Source organism: Lycium ferocissimum, chromosome 8 (assembly GCF_029784015.1).
Source record: "Lycium ferocissimum isolate CSIRO_LF1 chromosome 8, AGI_CSIRO_Lferr_CH_V1, whole genome shotgun sequence".
NCBI classification, from domain to species: Eukaryota; Viridiplantae; Streptophyta; class Magnoliopsida; order Solanales; family Solanaceae; genus Lycium; species Lycium ferocissimum.
The window spans coordinates 36,903,638-36,928,008 of NC_081349.1; the positions used below are offsets into that span (position 1 = coordinate 36,903,638).

The following is a 24,371-nucleotide window of genomic DNA, read 5'->3' on the forward strand; positions in this document are numbered from 1 at the left end:
CTTGAGTAGAACTAAAGTGCAAAGGAGTTGGAAAATAACTTCACTAAATTTGATATTCAATTCCTATAGTCCACAGATGAATTGAATTATGTTTCATTTCTAAATTTCATTAATTTTAAATAAAAGATACGTATCATGCAATCAAGGGCAAGCACGTTTCTGGACGTTCCTTTCAATAAAATTATTCTTGTAAAGAGTTGGAACGGAAAGAATTTTGGAAGTTCAGTTTTTTTTTTATTTTTTTTATTTATTTTTATTATCAAAAACTCAGTTTTGACTTCAACTTCGGTTTGCCTTTTATTTTTTATGTATATTCTAAGATACTGTCATAAAAGAAAGCAGTTGGGAGATCATGACAATTGACACTGAAACTGACTTTGGATTTCCTAAACTTTATAGATGATAGTAATGTATCTTCTTTTGAAAACTTCATTGCTAACAAATGTTAGTTGATTTCCTTCAATATAACCTGCTCTCTTTTTTATTTTATTTCAAAACATAAAGTAAAGATATACACTATTAATGCAACCCAAGAAATGTGAAAAGTGGAACAACATATCCTATGACAACTGCAATCTTTATTTTATTAATCACTAAAGACAAAGCGTGTACCTAATGAATAGTAATTTTTGTTCTTCCCTAGTTGTTCAGTATCCGAGTGACATTGCTTTTTCGGCCCGAACCAAGGAATCCTTTAGATGTGATGCAAAAGGGCTCTTGTTCTATCCTTGATCAGAGATTTCTCTATGAAAAATATGATTCGGAGTTTAAAGAAGGGGACGGAGAAGGAGCCCTTGACCTGCAGGAGAATTTATTCAATCACATAGTTTGGGTTCCTAGAATATGGCGCCCTTGGGGCTTTCTATTTGGCTTCGATTAATTCGTATACGCGACGCGTAAGATCAGTTAAGGCAATTACTCCTCACCAAAAAAAAATAAAAAAAATTCATTTCTAAAACTCGAACCCGAAATCTTTGATTAAAAGTGGTAAAACACTATCCGAGTTACTACAACTTTTTGGTGGTACCTAATATCTAATATAGCATAACCAAGAAAATATAATTGAAAGAGAGACAAAGTAGTTGGAAGATCTAACTCAAAAATTTATGTATACCATCCAATAAAAGTTGAAAACACTACATGCCATCTAAATATGTACTTGAAAAGCTTGACCACCTTTCTTTTCTTGTTCTTTTTGAGTCACTAATTCCCTTGTGTGAGTTCCAAGGATTTAATTAGTTGATTCTATTAATTGTTCCTCAACCAAAATTATATTGGGGCACACATTATCAACCCCTTTCATTTAAAAAAAAAAAAAAAAAAAAAAAAAAAAAAAAAGAAAAGGATTAATTAAGAATTAGACATCCTACATGGAACAGAAAAGGATTAATTCTAAAAATAAAATTAGACATCCTACATGGGAATCACCTGGCTATGTTAGGTTAACAACTCCTGTTGACCACCATGACTCAATATTTAATTAAGCTTTATTTATTTACTCATATAAACTCACAATTTGGAGCAAACTATTGTCTTTTTAGGCAAGGAAAAGGGTTACGTTGCCACTATACGGTATGGTATGGTATTTGAAATTTTGTAAAAATATGAAAAGAAAATAATTTTCGTAAATCAATTCGATTTAAATCAAGATAGATAGTCAATACCATTAATTTTCCATATATATTTGAAAATTAATTGCGGTATGGTTAGATATTTTTAAGTTTGGCATTTTTGTGGTGATTTGAGCGTGAGGACACGGTACGTGTAAGGTGCATAAATTGGTTTTTGCCACCCAACAACTATGTTTTTTAACCCCTCAATTTATACATTGTTGACCCATGTCAATACCACGTTCGATTGGAACTCCACTACATATACACAGATCGTAGAGAATTAAGGGATGGATTCAAGACTATTCAAGAAATGTCTCAATTATATTATAGGTTAACACCCCCAATTACATATGTAAAAATATTTAAAAGAAAATCCAAACCCCATCTCAACGATTTGACTAGAATCAATTACACAAAAAAAAGCGGTTCATTTAAATCAGATAGAGTAGTCAAAGTTTCAATGTTTAATGGCCAATTAATTTTCTAGTAATACTAGTTTATATATTTGTTGGGTATCAAATACTTAAAATCTCGCACCCCAATATTTTTAAGGCCGAAGATTTGGACAAGGTTATCTCTCGATGCTTTACGACAAATGGTTTATGATTTGGTTGGAAGGAAGCATTAAGGAAAAATTTGGGATTAAGAATGCATTATGGAAAGTTTAAAAAAAAAAAAAATTCATGAAATTACCATGGCCACATACCTATATATGAATGGAATTAGATGATGTTTTATTAGGCATTTTCATGTGAAAACTCTGAAAGATTTGGAGGAAAAGAAAAGAAAAAGAATTGAAAAAAATTTGGAGAAAAATAGAGGACACGCGCAAGGTGTGTGTGTGTGGAAAATTACATATTAAACTCGAAGAGAAAGAAAAGAGAGAGAGGTTAATCCCTTTTGTTTTTATGCCTTCTTCATGTTTTCTTACTAATTGAAAGGCTCTCGCATCCGTTGAGGACATATGGAAGGCCCAACAACTATGTTTTTTTCTTTTGCAACCCCGTCAATTTATCCATGAAGGGTTGTGTGTTGTACCCATGTCAATAGGCCGTGTGTGTGTGGTTGTTGTACAGTTACCCATGATTTTGTGTTGTTGTAACTCCACTAGAACTCCAATGTTGTGTGTTGTGGAAGCTTAAAAAATTGAAACCCGTAACTATGATGTAAACTAAATGTTTGATGGTCCATGTATGATGGTTGTGGGCTGTTTGGAAAGGTTCATATGATTTTAATATGTTTTCTCATAATTGTAAGGATTACGATTTGGAATTGTGGACAATGAATTTGGAAGGTAAAAATGTGTTGTCGTTACCCTTGTTGAACTTGGAGGATCTCGGGTATTGGACGATGAAATTTGAAGCTTAAATATGTTTTCTCTCCTCTTCTTTCATTTTTCTCTTTGGATATCTATCGATATTGTTATTATGATTATTGGTTTGGTAATTTCCGGGTTGGTGAATATATAGGGGAGGTCCAAATTTTTAATGTATACATTAAGTTATGTGTTGTAAGAGATAAAATCTATGTAAAGCTCTTTTCTTTCTTTGGCATGTCTTAGCAAAATGTATGACCAAAATCCAAACCCCAAACTTTGTTCGTTACAACGATTTGACTAAGAATGTGGTTTTATAAAGCAAAAAAATGCGCATATGATGTGAAGATTTGAAAGTAGTCGGGCTCGGATTCCGTTTTTTTGCTTTGGAGAAACTTAGTTTTTCATCTAAGGTTTAATGTAAAATATGAATGGGAAAAAAATAAGCAATGCTCGGCGCATTATGATATGCATATTATAATGGTAAGGGTATTGGTTGATGTAGTCTTTTCTATGTCGGGTTACGGAGATCCGAAATCTTACGGTGTGATCTTGTGGCGTGGCGCCAACGACGGGCGCGACCACCGTTCTAAGAACTTTGGGTTTTAATTACACATTTTGACACATTGCATACTTTAAAAAATTAGGGGTGACATTTTAATGGCCAATAAAACACACTATAAATAAGTACAAGGGGGTAATAGGTCACCCGTAAAGATTAGATGCGTCGTTGCAAATTTGGACAAACATTAGGGTGCATTTTATGTATTTTCCTTGGTAGTATCATAATAATAAGATATATGAATTGTATATGTAACTATATATTTCGGTATGGTATTCGGTATTTTGGTATTTTCTTTGTGAATACCAATTTTTTTTAAAAAAAATGCATACCAAATACCGTACCAAATACCATAATACTGAAACCGCAGTATAAAAAAATTCGATTTCGATATGATAATCGATATCTACCATACCGTGCCCACCACTACATCTATATTATCCAAAACTGAACAACTTTGCTCTTCTTCAAACTTTTGATCTAATATTACACTGTCATTAGGAAAAATGTTTGCTCTTATCCTTAAAATATAATTCTAATTTGAGAATAATTTTAAACTATAGTCAAAAGTTTTTCAGTAAATTTGAACCCTTTTTTAAAAAAAAGATGGACAGGTGAAGTTTACCCTCTATTAATGACAAAGGCAGATATGAAATTATTTACAAACGATAAGAATATAAATGAATAAAAAATTAAACAGAGGAAAGAATTAAGCAATTTTAAATTGCACATGAATAAATTTGGACCTTTTTCCTTCGCGTTTAACAAAATTAATTAAGGTAAAGCCAGAATCCAAAATTAAGCTTCCCAAACAATTTGAAATATACTACTCTCCTCGGTCCACTTAACTTGTCGTTTTTACTAAAAATAGATAGTACAAAAATGTGAAGAGAGATTAATGTGGTAAAAAAATTAGGGGAAAGATCATGCATGCCCCCTCAAATCAAAATAATTACCCGCCCATACTCTCATTACTTTCGTACCCCCAGAAAAATAAAAAATATTTATCCAAGATGCCCCCATTTATGATACCAACATGGTATATAAATATGCGAAATGATATCACGGAAGATGCTTCATTCCTTCTCGTATTCCTCCATGATACCATCATGTTATATAAATATACTGAGATGGTATCATGAAAGATGCTTCAGTCTTTCTTTTAGTCCTCCATGCATGATACCATCATGGTATATAAATATACTGAGATGGTATTATGGATGATCATGTTCATTTATTCAAAAAGACACTTTTCTAAAAAAAAAAAAAAAAAAAAAAAACTTCTATGATACCATCGTCTTATATACATATATCGTGATGGTATTATGAAGGACTGAAGCTCCTCAGGACCATGGTACCATCATGATATATAAATACACTAAAATGGTATCGCGAAGGACTGGTTCAGTCCTTCTCTTAGTCCTCTATAATACCATCGTGATATATAAATATACTACGATGATATCATGGAGGAAGGGGTTTGACCGAGAGGTATGTCAGGTAAATATTTTCAGCCGGTGGGTTTAGAAGCGAAATTAATTTAGAAGGGGTAAATATGTTATATTTTGAGGTATTCAGTGATGTTTTCCCAAAAAGTTAGTACTTATTAAATTGAGATTAAAGAATAAATAAGAATAATTTAATCCACACTTTAAACGCCATCGTTCCATGTAACAGAAGTCTGGTTACTGAATTCTCAATAGCTGAGAGCTAAACTGAATGAAGAACAACTAAGTTCTTGAAACTCAATCCACACTAAACAAGTAAACTCTCAAATACCAACTTCCAATTATAGTTACAGATTTAAATTCAGTTCATTTATTCAGTGAAATCAAGAAAGTCTTGTTTTTGTGGAGTGCAGATCCAGAGGTTCATTTCAGAGCTTAATTTTAGTGCTTATTGTTTTGCTTCTAGATCTTTACCATCTTTTGTTTCCCCCACATTTACTTTTAAAAATAAAAAACTTAACTTTTTTACTTTCTGAAGTTAAAACAAAGAAGCACAGAAAAACAATGAGGCAAAAAGTTGATTTTTAAGTTTCAAGAATGTTAGAATCTGCATATCTCTGCTGCATTTGTGCTTATTGATCTTTACCATCTTTTGTTTTTCTCATTTACTTAAACTAGTTAAACTTTTTTACTTTTGTGAAGTTAAATTCACTGTAAAACAAAAAAGAACAGAGAAAAGAGGCAGAAAGTTACTTTTAATTTTCAAGAATATTAGGATCTGTATATCTCTGCTGCATTTCATGGCTTAATTTTAGTGCTTATTGTTTCGGAAACAGCCTCCCTTCCTCCCAATATAGGGGCAAGGTCTGCGTTGTACTCTACGCTCCCCAGACCCCACTTGTAGGATTACACTGGGTATGTTGTTGTTGTTGTTGATGTATTGTTTTGTTTCTTGATCTTTATCAGGTTTTGGTTCTTCCCATTTACTTAAAAAGCTAAACTTTTTTACTTTCTCTGAAGTTAAATTCACTGTAAAACAAGAAAAGAACAAGGGGTACTGTAAAAGAGATAAAAAAAGCTGATTTTTATTTTCAAGAATGTTAGAATCTGCGTATCTCTGCTTGGGCATGTGGAGATTTTAATTCTGGGTTTAAGTGCACATTCAAGTTTTTCAGTTTTTGGTTGTCAAAAACTAAGGATTGGAACCACTGTGGTGGAACACTAGTTTTTTTTTTTTTTTTTTTCGTTTTCCACCCCGTGTCTGGTACCCACAGTGGGGCCCGACTAAATCTGGATTCACGCTGAGAAATCCCACATTAAGGGACAAAACGGTCCCCAACAAAGGGTGCTCGAACACGAGACGTCTGGTGGGACACTAGTTAAGTACAAGCTGAAGTAAAGTGGGAATGAAGAAGTATTTATTGACAAGAAAAGTGGGAAGGAAGAAATGGGCTGGATGCCTGCTTATTATTTGTCTTGCAATGATCTTGTTGATTCGATACAGCAGCTTAGGAATAACATACAACAATGTAGAAAAGTCATACAGCAGTGTGGGAAAATCTCCAAAAAAGCAATCAGTTTATGGGTTTTTTAATGACCATCCGGACATTAATGAAGGTTCGAAAGATGTTGTTGATGAATATGTCAAATCACATGAATCGAAACCGGTAGAGCTAGTAGCTTTTAAGGAAAAACCGCGTCTTATTGATGTCGAAGGGCTTAATGATCTATACAGCTCGAATAATTTTTCGAGGGAAGAGTCTAAGGCATTGCTAACATGGGGTAATATGAGATTCTTGTTATCTCGGTCAGATGGTCTGAATGGAACTGCTCAAGGAGTTAAAGAGGCTGCTATAGCATGGAAAGATTTGGTGTTATTTATTGAGAAGGGTAAGGCCACTAAAGCATCTCTGGATGAGAAGGAAAATGAGTATTGCCCTTATTCTGTGACTGCATTCAATGGGAGCAATATTAGGATCCCTTGTGGCTTAGTTGAGGATTCATCTATTACTGTGATAGGCATACCTGATGCAAAACAAGAAAGTTTTCAAATTGAGCTTGTGGGTTCAAAACTTCCGGAGGAAACAAAGCCTCCTATAGTTTTGGATTATAATGTAATTTTGCCAGGGGAGAACTTGACAAAGGATCCCCTTATCACTCAAAATACATGGAATAATGAATCTGGGTGGGGTACGGTGGAAAAATGCCCTGATCATGGCTCTACTGACGTGATAAAAGGTAAATTATACAAACAAAAAAAAACAAATATTACTTCGCATCTTTTCATCTTCTAATTTGTGTTCATTCAGGGAAGAATCTGTTATATGCGATCTTGGATAACCTAATTGCTGGCATCTTATTGTTTCCGTTGCTCCTTATAAACGTAGTGATCTGATATATTTTTCCTATATATATCAGTTGATGGACTAGTCAAATGCAATGCCAAAGTCTTCCGAAATAATATAGAAGAAATTGCAAATACTACCAATTCTAGCAATCCAAAGTCCACAGATGTCTCAAATTCTAGTGCCTACGGTACTACAAATTACCCTTTTGTTGAAGGTAACCCATTTACTGCAACACTATGGGCTGGTATAGAGGGGTTCCATATGACAGTCAACGGAAGACACGAGACTTCTTTTGCCTACAGAGAGGTTAGTGTTGTTAGTTTCAGACAGATCCACTGAGCTTTATTATCTTTTGGAACTGTCACATGAATTTGGAGGTCGTTTGGTTGCTGGTTAGGAAGTGAATTATCTATGTATTAAAACCAACATAACTAGTACCATGTGATAGCATTTCAGTTGCTATGTATAATATTCAGTACACCAAGTATGGTGTTTGGTTACCAGCTTACAATCCCGCATAACTAATACGTGTATAAGTAATGAGGAGATCTATGTATTATTTTTTGCTGGATAGAAGATGGAATAACCAATACATGAATAACTAAACCCTGCATAACTAATCCCTGCATAACTCTAACCGGCAACCAACGACTTTTTAGCGGATAACTCCTTTATTGTGTTGTGTTTCTTCAAATGCAGAAACTCGAACCTTGGTTGGTTAGTGGAGTCAATGTGATAGGTGGTGTGGACATCATATCGATCTTAGCGAAAGGATTACCTGTTTCCGGTGATTTGGACTTGGGTTATGATGTTGAGCACCTCAAAGCTCCAGCAACTCCTAAAAAGAGGCTTGTCATGTTAGTTGGGGTTTTTTCTACCGGAAACAATTTTGAGAGACGCATGGCACTGAGGAAATCATGGATGCAATATGAAGCTGTGCGGTCAGGAGAAGTAGCTGTCCGATTTTTTATTGGTCTTGTAAGTGAGGCATTCAACCAGAAGTAGTTATTATGGTCACTAATTTTCATATTCTACCATCTATTTCAAGTACTCCCTCTATCCCAATTTATGTGACACTCTTTCCTTTTTAGTCAGTCCCAAAAAGACGCATTTTTATATTTAGTACTAATTTAGCTTTAAACTTCTCATTTTACCCTTAGTGAAATGATTTGTGGGCACACAAATATCTATTGACTTATTTTGGACCACAAGTTTTAGAAGTCCTCCTTTCATTCTTAAGCTCCGTACCCAATCAAACACCTTCATATAAATTGGGACAGAGGGAGTACTGAATATAGTATGGTTGCTACAGTCCTCCTATGATCATTTTTTGTTGGCTTGGTCTTTCTGATGGGCTAGATATAGGTTTCTGAGTCAACTTACTGCATCTGTTGCTTTAGTTAAACAATTACATGTCAACTATTCTTTGTTTTCTGAGAATTCTCAATTAAGGGACAATATTAAGATTCTAAATCAAGCGCTTCTATTTAGCAACTTGCGACTGCTTTCATGATTTGAAGAACAGCTTCAAGTTATCTGAAGTTTGTCATATGTGATTATGCTTTGTCTCTTCTATTTTGGCCTTTGGAATTGAGGCGTTCAATTAGAGTATTTTTATTTTATAGTTGCTTGGCTTATGTTCTTGCAATTTATTGTGAGTACCTCTTTAACATATTGGTGTTTAGCCTTTGTTGGTCAATTATGTTGTCTAACATTTTTCGTTCTCTATTAGTAATTGGTTATTACTTATATGTCCTTTTGAAAACAAATGCAGGACAAAAATAGGCAGGTCAACTTTGAGCTGTGGAAGGAAGCACAAGCCTATGGAGATATCCAATTATTGCCTTTTGTTGATTACTACAGCCTGCTCACTTTGAAGACCATAGCAATTTGCATTATGGGTGTAAGGACTTTCAAGTATTTATGAGTAGAAATAGAATTTATTCGTTATTTAATTATCCGCAACAAATTTGAGCTTTCTCTTATTTATAATTGCTAAAGAATAGTCTTGCATACACTCCAAGAGAAGCTTTATAAAGTCTTATTCCACCATTCATTTCGGAGAATATGTAGTGTATGAATGCTTTTTGAGTGCGTACAAAGTTTTCTGGTGTGTATATAAAATAGGGATTTTACATTGTATAGCCACTCGTCAAAATAGTAGCCTGCAAATGTATATTTTCTGTATATTTATCGTAATATACAAAAAATGTACATGCTTTTTATATATTGGTTAGCGGCTGTAATTACTTTTTGGCCGAGCGGCCAAATAATTTAATAGCACTATAAAATATCCCTTGCTATATCCTTAAATTAAAATGTGATTTAAGGACTATTACACTCATTAAAGCTATGGACACTCTAGATGTATTTAATGTCTCATCTGACGAGAAGAAACAAATCCCAATTTATTGTTAACTAGGAATATTATTCGACTGCATAGACATACTCTGTGGAAAGGTTGATACAATATTTGTGCTTAAATTGCAGGTTAAAATCCTACCTGCGAAATATGTTATGAAGACTGATGACGATGCTTTTGTGAGGATTGGTGAAGTTCTGTCGAGCCTCAAGGGAAAGGATCCTAATGGTCTATTATATGGTGGAATATCTTTTGAGTCAGCACCTCACCGTGAAAAAGAAAACAAGTGGTACATCAGTCCTGAGGTATTCGATTTCTAAACTTGTGTTGTCGACTCGTTCTATAGCATTTTACTATCTCCTTAATCACGATTTCCTTCTGCAGGAATATCCGCCTCCCTCCTATCCCCCATGGGCACATGGACCAGGTTATATTATTTCTCGGGATATAGCTAAGTTCATTGTTCAGGGCCATCAAGAAAGGGAACTGATGGTAATACTCATTTGATATTGTTAAGAAAAAAGAATCTACTCTTTCTTATTAACCTGATTTTTCTTTCTAACCAGGATATACTCCCTCTGTCCCAATTTATGTGGCATAGTTCTGATTTCGAGAGTCAAAGTTATTAAGACCCTTTTTTTTTGTCTTGTATAGGCGTGTGTATGGACATGCTACATTTTAACTTATTTTCTTTACCAGGTTATTAGTGAAGGGTGTGAATAATGCGAAAAAAAATAAGTTCAGGGGCGTCATAGGATCCTGCATAGTTTAGGTGTATAGTTGACAATTTCACAATAGTTTAGGTGTGTTTAAATGCCTTATCCTAATCTAAATATGAAACATGGTACAGAGAATTATACCCTTAAAGGAAAGAAAACAAAGAAAATGGGGGATAATAAATCAAAAAGGATATATGTTTACTATCATCAATAGAAAGAAGCACATGACACAAACTTCCAATGTCAAACTTCCACTAAAATGCTAAATCTGTCTGTTGTTTTTGCGGATAATGTCAGTTTTCTGTAAATCTTTGTGTTGTGCCAGCTTTTTAAACTTGAAGATGTTGCTGTGGGAATTTGGGTTGAGGAATTCAGGAGGAAGGGTCACAAAGTACAGTATGTTCATGATGAGAGATTTTACAATGCGGGTTGTGAATCAGGGTATATCCTTGCACATTATCAGAATCCAAGGATGGTGCTATGTCTGTGGGAGAAGCTGCAGAAAGAGCACGAACCAAACTGCTGCGAGTGACTGTGCTGCAATCCTAAAAGTGCAAATTTTTTACTAGTGAGTATACAAATTTTGCAGATGGTTTCAAATATGATCTTCTGTTTGTTTATTCTTTGACAAAAGGTCAAACTGCAATTGTATAGGAGTATTTGTTTCGGTGGCGCGATATTGTTGTTGTCATGGTTGTTATTCATGTAATGCTGCTGATGTTGAATGTTGAAAAGGAAATGATGCTAAGGAGTTTTAGTTCTATGTGCAGTTTAGTTTTTTTTTTTTTTTTTTTTTTTTACAGTTGTGATAAACATTAATTGGTAATCTGTAGAAATTGTAACAAATATGCTATCACATGTTAATCTACACTCTGATAGTGTGAAAAATCCTTACATTGACAGGACAAAGAATCCTTACACTGTCGATGTATTTTAATCTAACAAGTTATTTACTGCAATGTTTAGGTTATCATACTAGGATTATTACTGACAGTTTCATGTTATTATTGGTTGGCCATGTTAACCCTATGATGTAAAAGAATATACAGTCAAGAGTGTCAGACCTCTCTATAACAGTCATCCTCTATAACAATATTTCACTATAACAACTATATTTTGCGTGGAACAATCTTTTATGTTATGCTATATTTCGTTTGTGTTCGCTATAACAGCCAAAAAAGTATGGGCCGTTTGAAGGCAAGTCATGGTATCTGGGATCGGACATCGAAAGGGAAGGCGAGGTTTCAAAGTCTATTATGGAAGCTGTCATAGAAAAGTATCAGAACAAATGAAGTTGTCATAGAGAGGTTTGACTATAATATAAATGGTTACAAAAGTTAATGTCAAATCCTATACCAATATCCCATTACGTGTTGAATTCTATTGGCATCTGTTTTTAGTGTTTGGTCCAATTAGAGGTAGTGTTGTGACTGATCATAAGAGAAGTTTGACCCTCAAGCACTTTCAGACACTTTATGTTTCAACAGGTATTGCTTCTATGTGCAGCAAAATTTCCACTATGTTCTAGGCCAAACAAAATGCCAAGTGCTATATGATGGTAGAAATAACGTCTATCAGTCACTTCTTAGTCATGTGTTTGTAAAATAGCCACTATTTTGTTGTTTAAAATTTTACTTCTGCAATTTAAAACTTTAGGATAATGACTACTTTTAATTACAAGGGCAGAAAAGTGGCTATTTGTGAATTTGACCCTATTTGATGGGAACTAGGCAAATTTATACTAAAATTCGAGTTTTTCAACCTCGTTTTCTCGAATGCAATGTTTGAACTTTTTTACTAAATTTCTGTTACTATATAATTAAGATATGTTAGACATTATATTAAAATATTCAACAAAAGGGAAAATAAATCATTGAAAATGACACTTATGTTATGGCTGGTAATTACATGACTCAGCACTGCAACATTATTGTCATTCCTAGTTTTAAATTTCAAGATGAGACTGTCTTAGTATATTTTGGGAAAAATGATTAATTAATCTGAAATATTTATAAATTACATTAAAATTATTTTTAGCTTAAAATATTTTTAAAATGGAAGCATAGTCCATTTTTTAGATAAAACCAAAAAACCAATTATGGTCTTTTTTTTTTTTCAATTACTTTTTTTCTCGGCCATAAACCAAAACCAACGTTAATTCTGAATGCAATTTTTGAACTTTTTACTATTTCTGTTACTGATATGTTAGAGGGAAATTCATTGCACTTATGTGGATGGTGACTCAGCACTGCCACTATGGATGTTTCAAGATGAGACTGTCTTAGTAATTTTGGGAAAATGCTTAATTAATTTGTTGCAAAAAAAAAAAGCATAGTCCATTTGGAGAAAAGTTTTTAATTACTTACAACTGAAAAAAAAAAAAAAAAAAGAAAGAGAGAAGAAGAAGAAGGTATTCATCAATTAATATTTTCTTCCAAAACGTATTTTTCAAAAGTTTCTTTTTTCGTAAACCAAATTAAAACACTAAGACAGACCAAGACAAACTATCCACGTAAAGTGAGGAATAGAGCTTCTACAAAAGCTTCCTTAGATATGTTTGGATTAGTTTTTGAATTCAAACACTAAGACAGACCAAGACAAACTATCCACGTAAAGTGAGGAATAGAGCTTCTACAAAAGCTTCCTTAGATATGTTTGGATTAGTTTTTGAGAATATATATATATATATATATATATATATATATATATATATATATATATATTTTTTTTTTTTTTTTTTTTTCAAGATCTCTTCGTGTAATTTATTACTTCATGCAAGTTTTCTTATTTTTCACTGAAAACAATGTTCACTTGGGGTTCTTATTTTTTCACTGAAAACAATGTTCACTGGGTTTTTCTGGGTTTCTAAAAAAAAAAAAAAAAAAAAAAATTTCACTGGTGGGCTACGTGTTCTGAGTTCTGATATTCCGTAACATGTTTTGCATACTTATCTTGTGGGAAATAATTTCAATTTTACGTCTTTACCTACCAATCTTCCCTCAATTTAATTTGTCGGTGTTTCTCTTACAAAAATTAACATAATTTTTAACACATGATTCAATCCATTTACAACTTACATATGCAGAGATCGCATGATTAATTTACAATTTGATTCAATAACGATTACTTGCGTCAAATATTAGAAATGACTTAAAATGCCCTTCTTTCACTTATTGAATCAAATTTTTTCTTCCTTCCACCCTGATAAAAAATGCCCTCATTCTACCTACTGGGCCAAATTTGTCCCTTTTTTTTCAGGCTTAAAATTATCCCTCCATTAAAGTACAATTATGACATATAATTAAAAAATATATATACACTAAAAGAAGTTCTTGTTACCCCATTTACGCAACATAATAGTATTCTGTTAAAAGTGATTCAATTAAATGGACCACGTAGCTATGCTCTTGACAATTGCTTCTAATTTTCCTTTTGCCTTCTCTTTTCCTTTACAAAATTTTAGCTCAAGGAGAACTAATGTATTACCTAAAAATGGATAATACGGTATTATTTATTCAAGTCAACGTAGACTTAATCCTAATACGGTATTATTTATTCAACTCGGCGTAGACTTAACTTGGGATTAATAAGTATTTATCCATTTGCTACAGCAAACCAACAAATAAAGTATTATTAACGTGACTAGTGACGTTCTACCTTGGATTTAACAAGCTAAGGTTGACATATTTGTAGAACTATGGAGAAAGGAAAGGATGCTTCCTGGTTAAGAAATAGAACTATTTGTAAATATATATTAAGAATCTACTATTAATTTATTATCTAATATTAGGTTAAGCGATAGAATTCTATTTGTAAATATATATAAGCATATATTTATATGTAAACATCGAGGGCAACTAAATTTTTACCACACTGCCATTACCATTCATATAATCATTCTCCTAGTGGGTCGAAATAGGTATCTAAATTAAGAATAAACAGCTTTTATAGGCTACCTATATGAACAATAAGCTGGAAATAACCCATCTTAATCAAGATCATTCCTTTCTTTTTGCCTCTTAGTTGGAGTAATTTCTTGTAAAAATTAATGGAGTTTGTTCTTGTTTTCCATAAGTTCTTTCGTAAAAGCATTTAATTTTAGAAAAAGTCCAAACTTTTCCTCCTAGAAAGTCAGTCGAGGTTCCTTGTAGAATAGGAAACCAAGTAACTTAAGAGAGGAGTTTCCTCTTCTAATAAAACTCACTACTTTTTAATTTATGCAATACTCTTTTAATTTTGGAACCTATAAAAATATTTAACATCATTCTATTTTTACTTGAACTTTTACAACTTTTGAAATTTTAAATGCATTAAATCATTCGTTACTTTAATTTGGATATGATCTTTTGTTTCGACCACAACTTCGATATTCTTTCCTATCAAATACATAGATGGAATAATTAAAAGGCTTAATACATCGATAGCGTTTTAAATTTATCATTAAATTTTATTTAGCTATTTGAATTGCGATTTGTTCTAACTAAGCACCTGAACACATAGTAATGTGATTCTATTAAACATTTTTTATTCAAATTTTGGAAAAACTTTTACACATATCCTCAAGCATCTACTAGGTAGTTAACTATAAAATGTCATTTTAAAAAAAAAATTATACACATCAGTCTCAATTGGAACATACTTGAGGTTTTACAACATATTGAGGCTAACGAGTATAATTAAAGGAGGTGACATATTTTATAAGTAGTTAACTTGCCTACGTAACAGACATTTGGAAAAGCGTGCAATTTTTTTTTTCAAAATTTAAACCAAAAGTGTCTAGTAGAGATATTTTATCATGTGTTCTGGTACTCAATTGAAACAAACCGTAGTTTAAATTTCTAAATGAAATAACTTACTATAGCCATTTAAAAGTTAATTACATGTGATCATATAATCCGACCACCAACAATACATATAGTGCGATAAAAGGATTCCTTCATCCTTATCAGAGATTTCTGGCCGACTCCCAAAATTGAAATGTTTTTTAATAGCAAATGTTTCCCTTTTAATGATCTTATGCGGCGTGAATCTAAATTAATCACATTATCAAAGCTATTCGGCACAAAAAAAAAAAAACTATAATCCGAGTAAGAGTCGACTTTCCTACCCGTAAAGCATGACATTTTGCATCACGCGTTCCCACCACATGAACCTTTTTAATCCGAGTAAGAGTCAACTTTCTTAAGCCGCCTTTTAATCCCTCTATCTATATAATTCCTCAATAACCCCACTTGCATCCCTTCAATTTCAATCAACAATTTAATTAAATCCCCCTAAACCTATTTACCCAAACAAACAAAACAGGCTTACAAATTTTGGTGATGATTGTGAAGAATTCAATTATGACAAAGATGGTGGTAGTTGATGCAGATATATTTTGTCAGCCTAGTGTTTCTGTTGATGAGAATTTGGATTTATTTGATGTCTCTGTTACTAAATCACGTGAATTTGCCGATAATGATTCGGTTTCCTTTGATATTGATATTTCTAGTCGTTCTGACTCGGTATGTTTCGGATTTACCCTTTTTACTTCTTTTTTTTCTTGGTAATAACTGTTTGAGTTAGTTAGTTTGCGCAATTTGATTTGTACACGTAATTCTGTCCATTAAAAGCTTTTAGGTAATCGTAAATAATTCACCTGCTTTTGCCCTGTTGGGATCCGGATCGTGCTTTTTCTGTGTGTATCCGTTAGTTTTTTTTTTTTTTTTTTTTTTTGGTGAAGGATTTGATCTGCTTAGAGGTTGTGATGTGGCATTATTTAGGGGTCGTTTGGTAGCTCTGGTTTGGAGGTGAGGTATGCAGGCAAATTATTAAATCCTGCATAAGTAATACCATAGTTTGGTAGCCGGTTAGGAGGTAAGTTGTTCAGGTATAGAATTAGTATGGTGTTTGATTTGTAATTTAGAAACCCGCATAACTAATACATGTATAAGTTATTCATGTATGATTCTTGACAGGAGGTGTGGAGGTCAAGGATTAGGGTAGAAAGGTAATGGGTAATCAGGCGCTTTTCTTTTTGAGTTTTAGCATTATTCTTGTATTCTTTTATTCTTAGATTTATTTTTTATGTGTTGTTTGTTTAGCCTCGGTTATCTTATTATCTTGCTATTGTGTTTGCTTGTTGCTATTGCCTCTTTTTTCTTCTTTCTTTGAGTTGAGGGTCTCGCGGAACAACCTCTCTACCTTCTCAAGGTAGGGGTGGGGTAAGGCCTGTGTACACACTACCCTGTCTAAGACCCCACTTGTGGGATTACATTGGATATGTTGTTGTTGTTGTACAAGGTGGAATAACTAATACATGAATAGCTAAACCCTATATAAGTAATCCATGCATAAATAATACACAGATTCCCTCATAACTAATCCCTGTATTACTACTAATACCTGCATAACTCTAACCAGCTACCCGACGACCCTTAGGGTTCGAAGTTAAAAAGTTCATCAGATAGTTATTATAGCTAGCTGTGGCATAAAATAGGCTCAATTCTGCTATTTAGAGCTGTATTTTGTTCTGCAATTGTGTGTCACTAAGTTGATGATCAATGTTAAAATTCTGTATATTTCTATGAATTCTCTTAAAAGACTCATACTCCTGACCTGGACTAGTATGGAATTGAGGCATAGTTGATTGAATGTTCTATTCGCTGATGGAACTGAATTAACTTGCTGAATTTTCATTGGGTCTCTCCAGATGATTAACCGATGGTCTTTGTGCTACTTTCGGTATGGGAATTTCATTGAAGTTATTTGACGATATTATCTAATTTCTATGCGGCTATGCTTGAATAAGTTTTGGACTTTTGTTGTAGTTGTTGATAGATGTTATATGTTTAGTTTAATTGTTGCAGTGTTTTGACCTTTATATTTGCAATTATCAGGGTGTGAGATGCTCAACTAGTACTCAGACGACTATAATAGATTCAGCCAGAAGCAATAATTTTCTCCCAGCTATTCGTTCGGGTAGCTATACTGATATTGGGCCTCGTAGATCCAATGAAGATGAACATATTCGTGTTGATGATCTTTCAGCTCAGTTGGGTTCTCTATACAATTGGCCTCTTCCGGGTGCGTTCTATGCTGTGTTTGATGGTCATGGAGGTTCTGATGCAGCTGCTTATATCAGAACTAATGCAATGAGATTTTTCTTTGAAGATGCTAATTTGCCACGAACATCTGTTGTTGATCAAGCATTCTTGGAAGAATTGGAGAGTTCTCACTTTAGAGCGTTTTTAGTTGCTGATCAGGCGTTAGCCGATGAATGTAATGTTGATGCCTATTGTGGGACAACAGCAATAACTGCGCTGGTTTTGGGAAGACATCTGGTTGTTGCTAATGCCGGTGACTGTCGTGCTGTCCTTTGTAAGAAAGGTGTGGCAGTTCAGTTGTCTCAAGATCACAGACCAACTTGTCTGATGGAACGTCAAAGAGTTGAGAAATTAGGCGGTATTATTGAATACGGTTGCCTAAATGGTGATCTTGCAATTACTCGAGCCCTTGGAGATTGGTATATGAAGCTTCCATTTGGATCAGCATCTCCTCTTACTGCAGAACCTGAAGTTAAGCAAACGTTGTTGACTGAGGATGATGAGTTCATGATACTTGGTTGCGATGGCATCTGGGATGTGATGTCGAACCAAGAAGCAGTGAATGTTGTTAGACACGAGCTTAGACTGCACAATGACCCGCAGCAATCTGCCAGGGAACTTGTGAATCAAGCTCTATGTAAAGATGACACGGATGACAATCTCACTGCAATCGTTGTGTGCTTTACTTCTCCTGATCACCAAACTTCAGTTCCATCCCAGAGGCCAAGATTCAGGTGTTGTAATTTGTCCGAAGAGGCGAGGAAGAAGCTACAAAGTTTGTTAGGAAGCAATTGAGTGTAAACTAGCATTGTTTGATGACCATATCAATTTTTTCCACTACAATGTGTTAATACGAATTATTTTTATTACTGTGGTGTCAGTTTGAGGCTGCTCCAGGGAGAAGTGAGAAAAAGCAGCCAGCAGTTTTGTGAGGCTAATGCCTTGTAGTATATATGTACTGTCAATTCTTTTTAATGGAACGGTGTGATATTTGAGTTATCTCTTAAATATTTGTTTGTCATGAAGCATTTTATTACAACCATCTAGCTTTAATGTTTAAATCATGTTGTTGGGATTAACTTTAAAAATGTTGTTGTACTTCGTGTTGGATCTTTCAAAATGCACTACTTTTGGGAGAGTATTATCTCATAACGTCATTTTCTTTGTTGAAGGAAATTGGAATAAGGTAACTTTCTGAGTTAATAACTATTAGTTGAGATCATTTGAGAAATTAACCCCTAGTTGGAGGATACGACACACACTTTTGCGATAGTCTTAAAGAGTTCAAGCGACATGGGTTTAAACTATTGACTTATTTGTCAGATTTAAGTGTTTTTTTTTTGGTTATACTGCGTGTTTTTTAAACACACTTAAATGAGTGGCTTTCAATGTGAAGAGCGGGGTACCTCATCTAGATTGGGGAGGCTCCTAATCTATTTTCGGCCAAGAATGAGGGTTAAATAGGAGGTAGGGTTTGTGAGGACATAATTTCCTGTGGCGAAGGATGTACTTATTACTGTGTGATGGAAAAAATTCCCTTAACTGATGCTAAAAGCTCAATTTTTTTATTATCAAAAATTTGCTTTTGATGTTTTCCTTGAACTTCTTTTTCATTATTTTTTTGTCACAAAGGAATTATTTGGCAAGTAAGAAGTAGGGACTGTGCAGCTATTTTTTCCTTTGTTCTTGCTTTCCCCCTGATTTTGCATCTCTTTCGTAAACAAACGCCGATTTGAAATTAAAATAAGAAATCATGATTTCAAATTGTTATTGTCAAACGCCTACTAACTTGTTATACATCTCACTTCACATTTTTTACCCCCTTTTTGTGATGAAGGATATGGCCGGGAAAAAGCTTGTTACAACTTACAAGTGGCACCTGCAACAAAGCGAATGCATTAACTTTAAATATACACCGCATTTGGTATCATTAGGGGTCGTTTGGTTGCCGATTAGAGCTATGCAGGTATTTATAATATATACACCGCATTTGGTGTGTTGAAATTTATACACAATAAATAGATGCTACCAAACATGATACAAATTATTCAAAATTTAATACATGAATAAATCACCTTTTAACCAACAACCAAACGTCCCCTTAATTAATTAACTAGCTACTCCGAATTAGATTGCACTCTTACTTTCCTAGAAGAATGGTTGATCGTCACTTCATTTTCACTGTCAAAACAAGGAATAGAACTCACAGACAAAGAATGGACCAATCCGTCCTTGCTTTCATACAATAGATGAGCTCCGCACTTCCTCACAAAATCTTCAGTTGGAAAATCATAGGATTCAACATGAATGCTCATTTTTTCACTGCCTTTAACCGCGCATTTGAAACAATTTGATGCTATGTAATTGATGGATGCATTTTCTACAGAGGATAACGTTGTCCACAGACGATGACTAAATTCAAATCCATTTGTTTCATCAATAATGGTGACTTTAGGATAAACATTTTTAGTTTCATCCACAGTTCCATAAACAACCCACAGAAACATGCCCAGGAATTTACTCTCGACAAGTAATGGCATATTGAAGCTCATTGAACCTCCATCAACTTGGTAGCTAAACCAATCTGGAACGACATTGCTGCAAAGCCCTATGTCAAGTTCACCTCCATGCTCATAATGAGTCTATTTCATGTAAATCATGACAAATAGTAAAATAGGTGAGATTGACAGAGAATTATGTAAGAACAAGAAGAAAATTTGTCAACATTTAAATTAGGGAGCGTGAGACTCTATACTTACTTTGAAGAAGTTTTCGGTGAATGGATTTTTGAGAGCGTTGCAATTGAATAAATTGATGTAGCGTATGGAATGAAGGTTCTCCAACCCTGTTATCTTCGTCAAACTTTCACAATGACTAAGGTCCAAGTCCCTCAATAGTCTCAAGTTAGATACATCAAGTACTATTCCAAAATTCTTGCAGCTCCGCAAGTTTATGCATCTAACAGAATTAAGGCCTTCCAAGCCTCGAATGTCCACTAGGATTTCACAATGAAACAATTTCAATTCCTTCAATCTTTTTAACTCAGACAAATTGGGAAGTCTTTCTAAGGAGTTGCACATGTATGCACTCAATTCCTTTATAGAGATAGGAAGTTCAGGGATGCTTTGAAGATTTGGACATTCACTTACATCGAGATGTTTGAGACCAGGAAGGTCACAAAGGTTGAAGGGTATGGCGTGGAACTTATTTTTGCTGAAACATATACTTCGTAGAGATGATAAGTTCCCAAGATTATAAGGAACTTCTATTTCACACAGATTGCAGTTCTCAAGTTGTAAAGTTTTTAAAGAAGATGGTAAAAATCCTAGCTGACTGAGGTTTTTTTGTGGTTGCAGCCATCCTGGAAGAATGTCGAGAAGTCGAGATTGTTCTTTGAACAAGAAGTCATGAGATAGCAATAGCATCTCCAAGTTCTTTGAATGTCCTAAAGAATTGGGTACTCCAGTGATAGCTGTGCTAACAGCATCCACTTCTCTTAGACATTCCAACTTCCCCAAATCATCAGGCAATTCTTTCAGCTTTATGCACCTACTGAGAACCAGGGTTTCAAGTGATCTTAAATCACATATTCTCTTTGGAAGTTTTGTTATGTTATCACAAGAAGTCAAGTTGAGATCACGAAGTCTCTCCAAATCACCAATTGTTGAGTCCAATCCCATCAAATTTGGACATTGACTAAATGATAATACCTCAAGACGATGTAAACCAGCAAACTTTGGAGATATCTTGAGGTTCTCACAATAACTGAATCTCAATTGCTTCAAACACTTGAAACACTGCTTCCAAAAAAAGAACAAGAAAGAACGGAAAAAGTTAGATTCTTTTTACAAGTTGCCAAAAGACAATTTTAAAAGAAATGTCAAACCTTTAAAGGCGCTTGGAATTCTTCAAAATTACTAGAAGTCAGGTCGAGAAGAACAAGATTTTCCAAACAAAAATCAGATGGAAAATATTTCATTGGACAATGGTGCCAACGCAAACATTTTAATGACTTGGGAAGGTATTGAAAACTTCCATATAGTTGCACATGATTGATTTGTAGGAGTCTTAGCTTGTCCATCTTTTCAAAAGTTTTAGTATTCAAAGGAACATCCTTCAGATCTGGAGATTCAAGGATTATTGCTTCGACTGCTCTTGTACCCTGTAAGCAAGGATTAAGTAACATTAATAGATATTCGTGGCTTCTATGTGAGAGCTAGAGAATCATTAAAAAAAGGGAACAAATTAATTGAAAGATACGCACCTTGTGTCCTGTGAGCACATCAGAAATGTCTTTAGAGCACCATAATCTGCTGCGCGCTCCTGGGTTATCTGGTGATTCTCTATGAACAATTTCTCGTCCCATATCCTTAATCAAATCATGCATGTTCAGAAAGTTATTTTCATCGATTTTTAACAATGACTTGTCTATCAATTCACAGATTTCAACCTCAGGATAGAAACCACAAGCTTTGAACATAGTTACGGCCTCACCCTTTTGAATTCTGATGAAGAAACAAGCAACATCAAGGAAAACAGCCTTGGTAAAATCATCAGAAAGTCCATCAAAACTTATTCTAAGTTTTGTATGAATATCGTTAGAAGGAGTCGTCTTTAATATCTCCAAGGCATTTTCCCATTCTTCGAGCTTTTTATCAGATAAATAAGCACCCAAAACTTCAAGAGCTAGTGGAACTCCTCTACAATAAGTTACAATGCCTTCTAAAATCTTACTGTAGTCTTCGGCTGGTGGTACATTTCTATAGGCATGTAAAGTGAAGAGTTGTAAAGAGCTTTTGTGATCCAATTTCATGGCTTCATATTGCTCATTCATTTGTAGTTCTTTGAGCAAATGCTTGTCTCGAGTTGTTATGATAACTCTACCCGGCGAAGCCAATCCAAAGCAATGCAGTTAACTGGCATTGATCATCCAAATCATCAAGGATGATTAAAACCTTTTTCTGCCAAAGCCCTTCTTTGATCAATGTAATGCCCTCATCAACATTGTATAATTTGATCTTTTTCCTAAGAATTGTTCCAAGAAGTTGCTCTTGTAAATGAACTAATCCATTATGTCTTTCCGTAGCCTCTAATTTCACATTTTCAAGAAAGCAACTTTCTTCAAAATGCTGAAGAACCTGGTTGAACGCAGCTTTTGCAAGAGTTGTTTTGCCAATTCCACCCATGCCATGAATCCCAATCACTCGAACATCATCACAACTTCCTTTGAACAATAAGTTCTCTATCTGATTAACGCGGGAGAAAAGTGCCACAGGGTGCTTGGTAATATAGAGGGATGTTTGAGATTTTACTTCCTGTAAGACTTCCTCAGTAACTATATGGATAAATTTCGATTCAAACCTGCAAGGTGGATAAGTTGGTTCAGAGAAACACAACAAATAAAAGGCAAAAAAGAAAAACAAGAACACCATACAGCTGATGCTTTGGTTCCTTTGTTTCTTGAACAATAACGGAAATTGCCATTTCACAATTAGAAAATTCAATAAAAAGGAACAGAGGCAACAAAATGATTTTCTCCAAGCGTATGGTTAAAAATTCAATCTTCAATCAAGTATTATTGAAATAGTGGAACCTACTTGAAGAGTTGCATTGTTAATAATATTAGCCAAAGCTGAAGCTTCAAGTTGAACTAAACATTTTATAGTCCGGTGAATCTAGAGTCATAGATTTTCTATTGTTGAAAAAAGATACTACTCGCAAGACTATACTCTCCTTTAGCTAAATTAAAAAAAAAAAAAAAAAACAAACAAACAATTATCACCTGATTCTCTTGTTAGAGATATAAATTGTTGAATAAAAATATGCACTCACTAACAGCATAAGCTTTTTACATGAGGTGGTAATGGAGATGGGGCATTTAAGCACTCGGGAGAGGATGAATTAAATCCCTATTGGAAGACCACTCGATGTTGTTTACAGTTATAGTTGATGGTTGTTTCTGAATTCCATCTTCTACTAGGTACAAATAGAAGTCCTGAGTTCAATCTCACCGTTACCCATTATCTTTAGACATGTTTTGCCCATAAAAAAGAATTAGGTAGGTCGACATGTGAGTGAGTGTATTAAGGACATACGTAAGTAAATATAGATGTATACTATCTAGCAGATTAAACATTTAGACGAGATAATCAAAGTTCAACATGACTCCCCCTTCCCCCAAAAAAGAGATTAAAATAATAGAATATAGGATCGAAATTATAAAAACGAAATATTACCCTTGAGCAACATGCCGGAGATCCCATCCTGATAAATTACCTACTTTATTGAGTGCAGCTTTCCAGAGTAGAATATTATTTTCTTCTTGGAAACGTGCTTTGTGTCTTGCAAAGGCTTCAGCAAAGATTCCACTTTGCTTGCGCACATCAGAAGGATCAACATCATAGAATATAGGAAGAACTAACCGTTTGGAGTTGTTCTTGAGTTCAAGGATATGCAAAAGCTCATTGAGACACCTTTTAGATGAGGCATAGTTTTTTGAGAGCACAATAATAAAAATGATCGATCCTTCAATTGCCTTTGCGACTTCAGAGAGCTGCTCATCACCAGATCTGAATGTGTTGATCCCAACTTGGCAAAATTTTGAGTAGAGATGATCTACAAAGGTTTTTGAAGTATCATCACTTCCACAACTCAAGAAGACGTCATATTTCCGAGGATGAACTGGGAGCGATGATTGGTCTTTGCCTTTCTTAACAGCCATGGATGGAAGTTGGAGAAAAGAAATTAATTAACTTGTTCAGATGCAAATTGCAAGAGAGGAGGATCTCTCATCAAGATTTTCTTTTTTCCATACCCTGCAACTTTTGTCCCTTCTTTCCTTCTTCTTATTTAGTTAATTTCTTTGTGGTCTGCATTTTACTAGTGGCATATGACTAGAAATTTCTTTGATATTTCTAGT

At 34.2% G+C, this 24,371-nt stretch overlaps 2 protein-coding genes and 1 pseudogene across 3 annotated transcripts; 2 read left to right on the plus strand and 1 right to left on the minus strand.

Annotated features, from left to right (window-relative positions):
• Positions 1-5,810: 5,810 nt before the first annotated feature.
• LOC132068293 (hydroxyproline O-galactosyltransferase GALT3-like) lies at positions 5,811-12,046 on the plus strand. 2 transcript variants are annotated; one of them, XM_059461849.1, is made up of 8 exons: positions 5,811-7,176; positions 7,357-7,592; positions 7,986-8,264; positions 9,061-9,189; positions 9,777-9,953; positions 10,033-10,140; positions 10,693-10,935; positions 11,855-12,046. In XM_059461849.1, exons 1-7 carry the CDS (start codon positions 6,345-6,347, stop codon positions 10,897-10,899), a joined length of 1,968 nt encoding a protein of 655 aa, XP_059317832.1. In that variant the 5' UTR covers positions 5,811-6,344; the 3' UTR covers positions 10,900-10,935; positions 11,855-12,046. The 2 variants fall into 2 exon arrangements, with proteins under 2 accessions (XP_059317832.1, XP_059317831.1); XM_059461848.1 differs by lacking the exon at positions 11,855-12,046 and having other exon boundaries at positions 10,693-11,130.
• Positions 12,047-15,529: 3,483 nt separating this feature from the next.
• Positions 15,530-18,454, plus strand: LOC132068294 (probable protein phosphatase 2C 49). Its single transcript, XM_059461850.1, has 2 exons — positions 15,530-15,871; positions 17,246-18,454. Exons 1-2 carry the CDS (start codon positions 15,689-15,691, stop codon positions 18,245-18,247), a joined length of 1,185 nt encoding a protein of 394 aa, XP_059317833.1. The 5' UTR covers positions 15,530-15,688; the 3' UTR covers positions 18,248-18,454.
• Positions 18,455-19,569: 1,115 nt separating this feature from the next.
• LOC132068296 (disease resistance protein RPV1-like) lies at positions 19,570-24,341 on the minus strand (annotated as a pseudogene).
• Between the last annotated feature and the right edge of the window lie 30 nt (positions 24,342-24,371).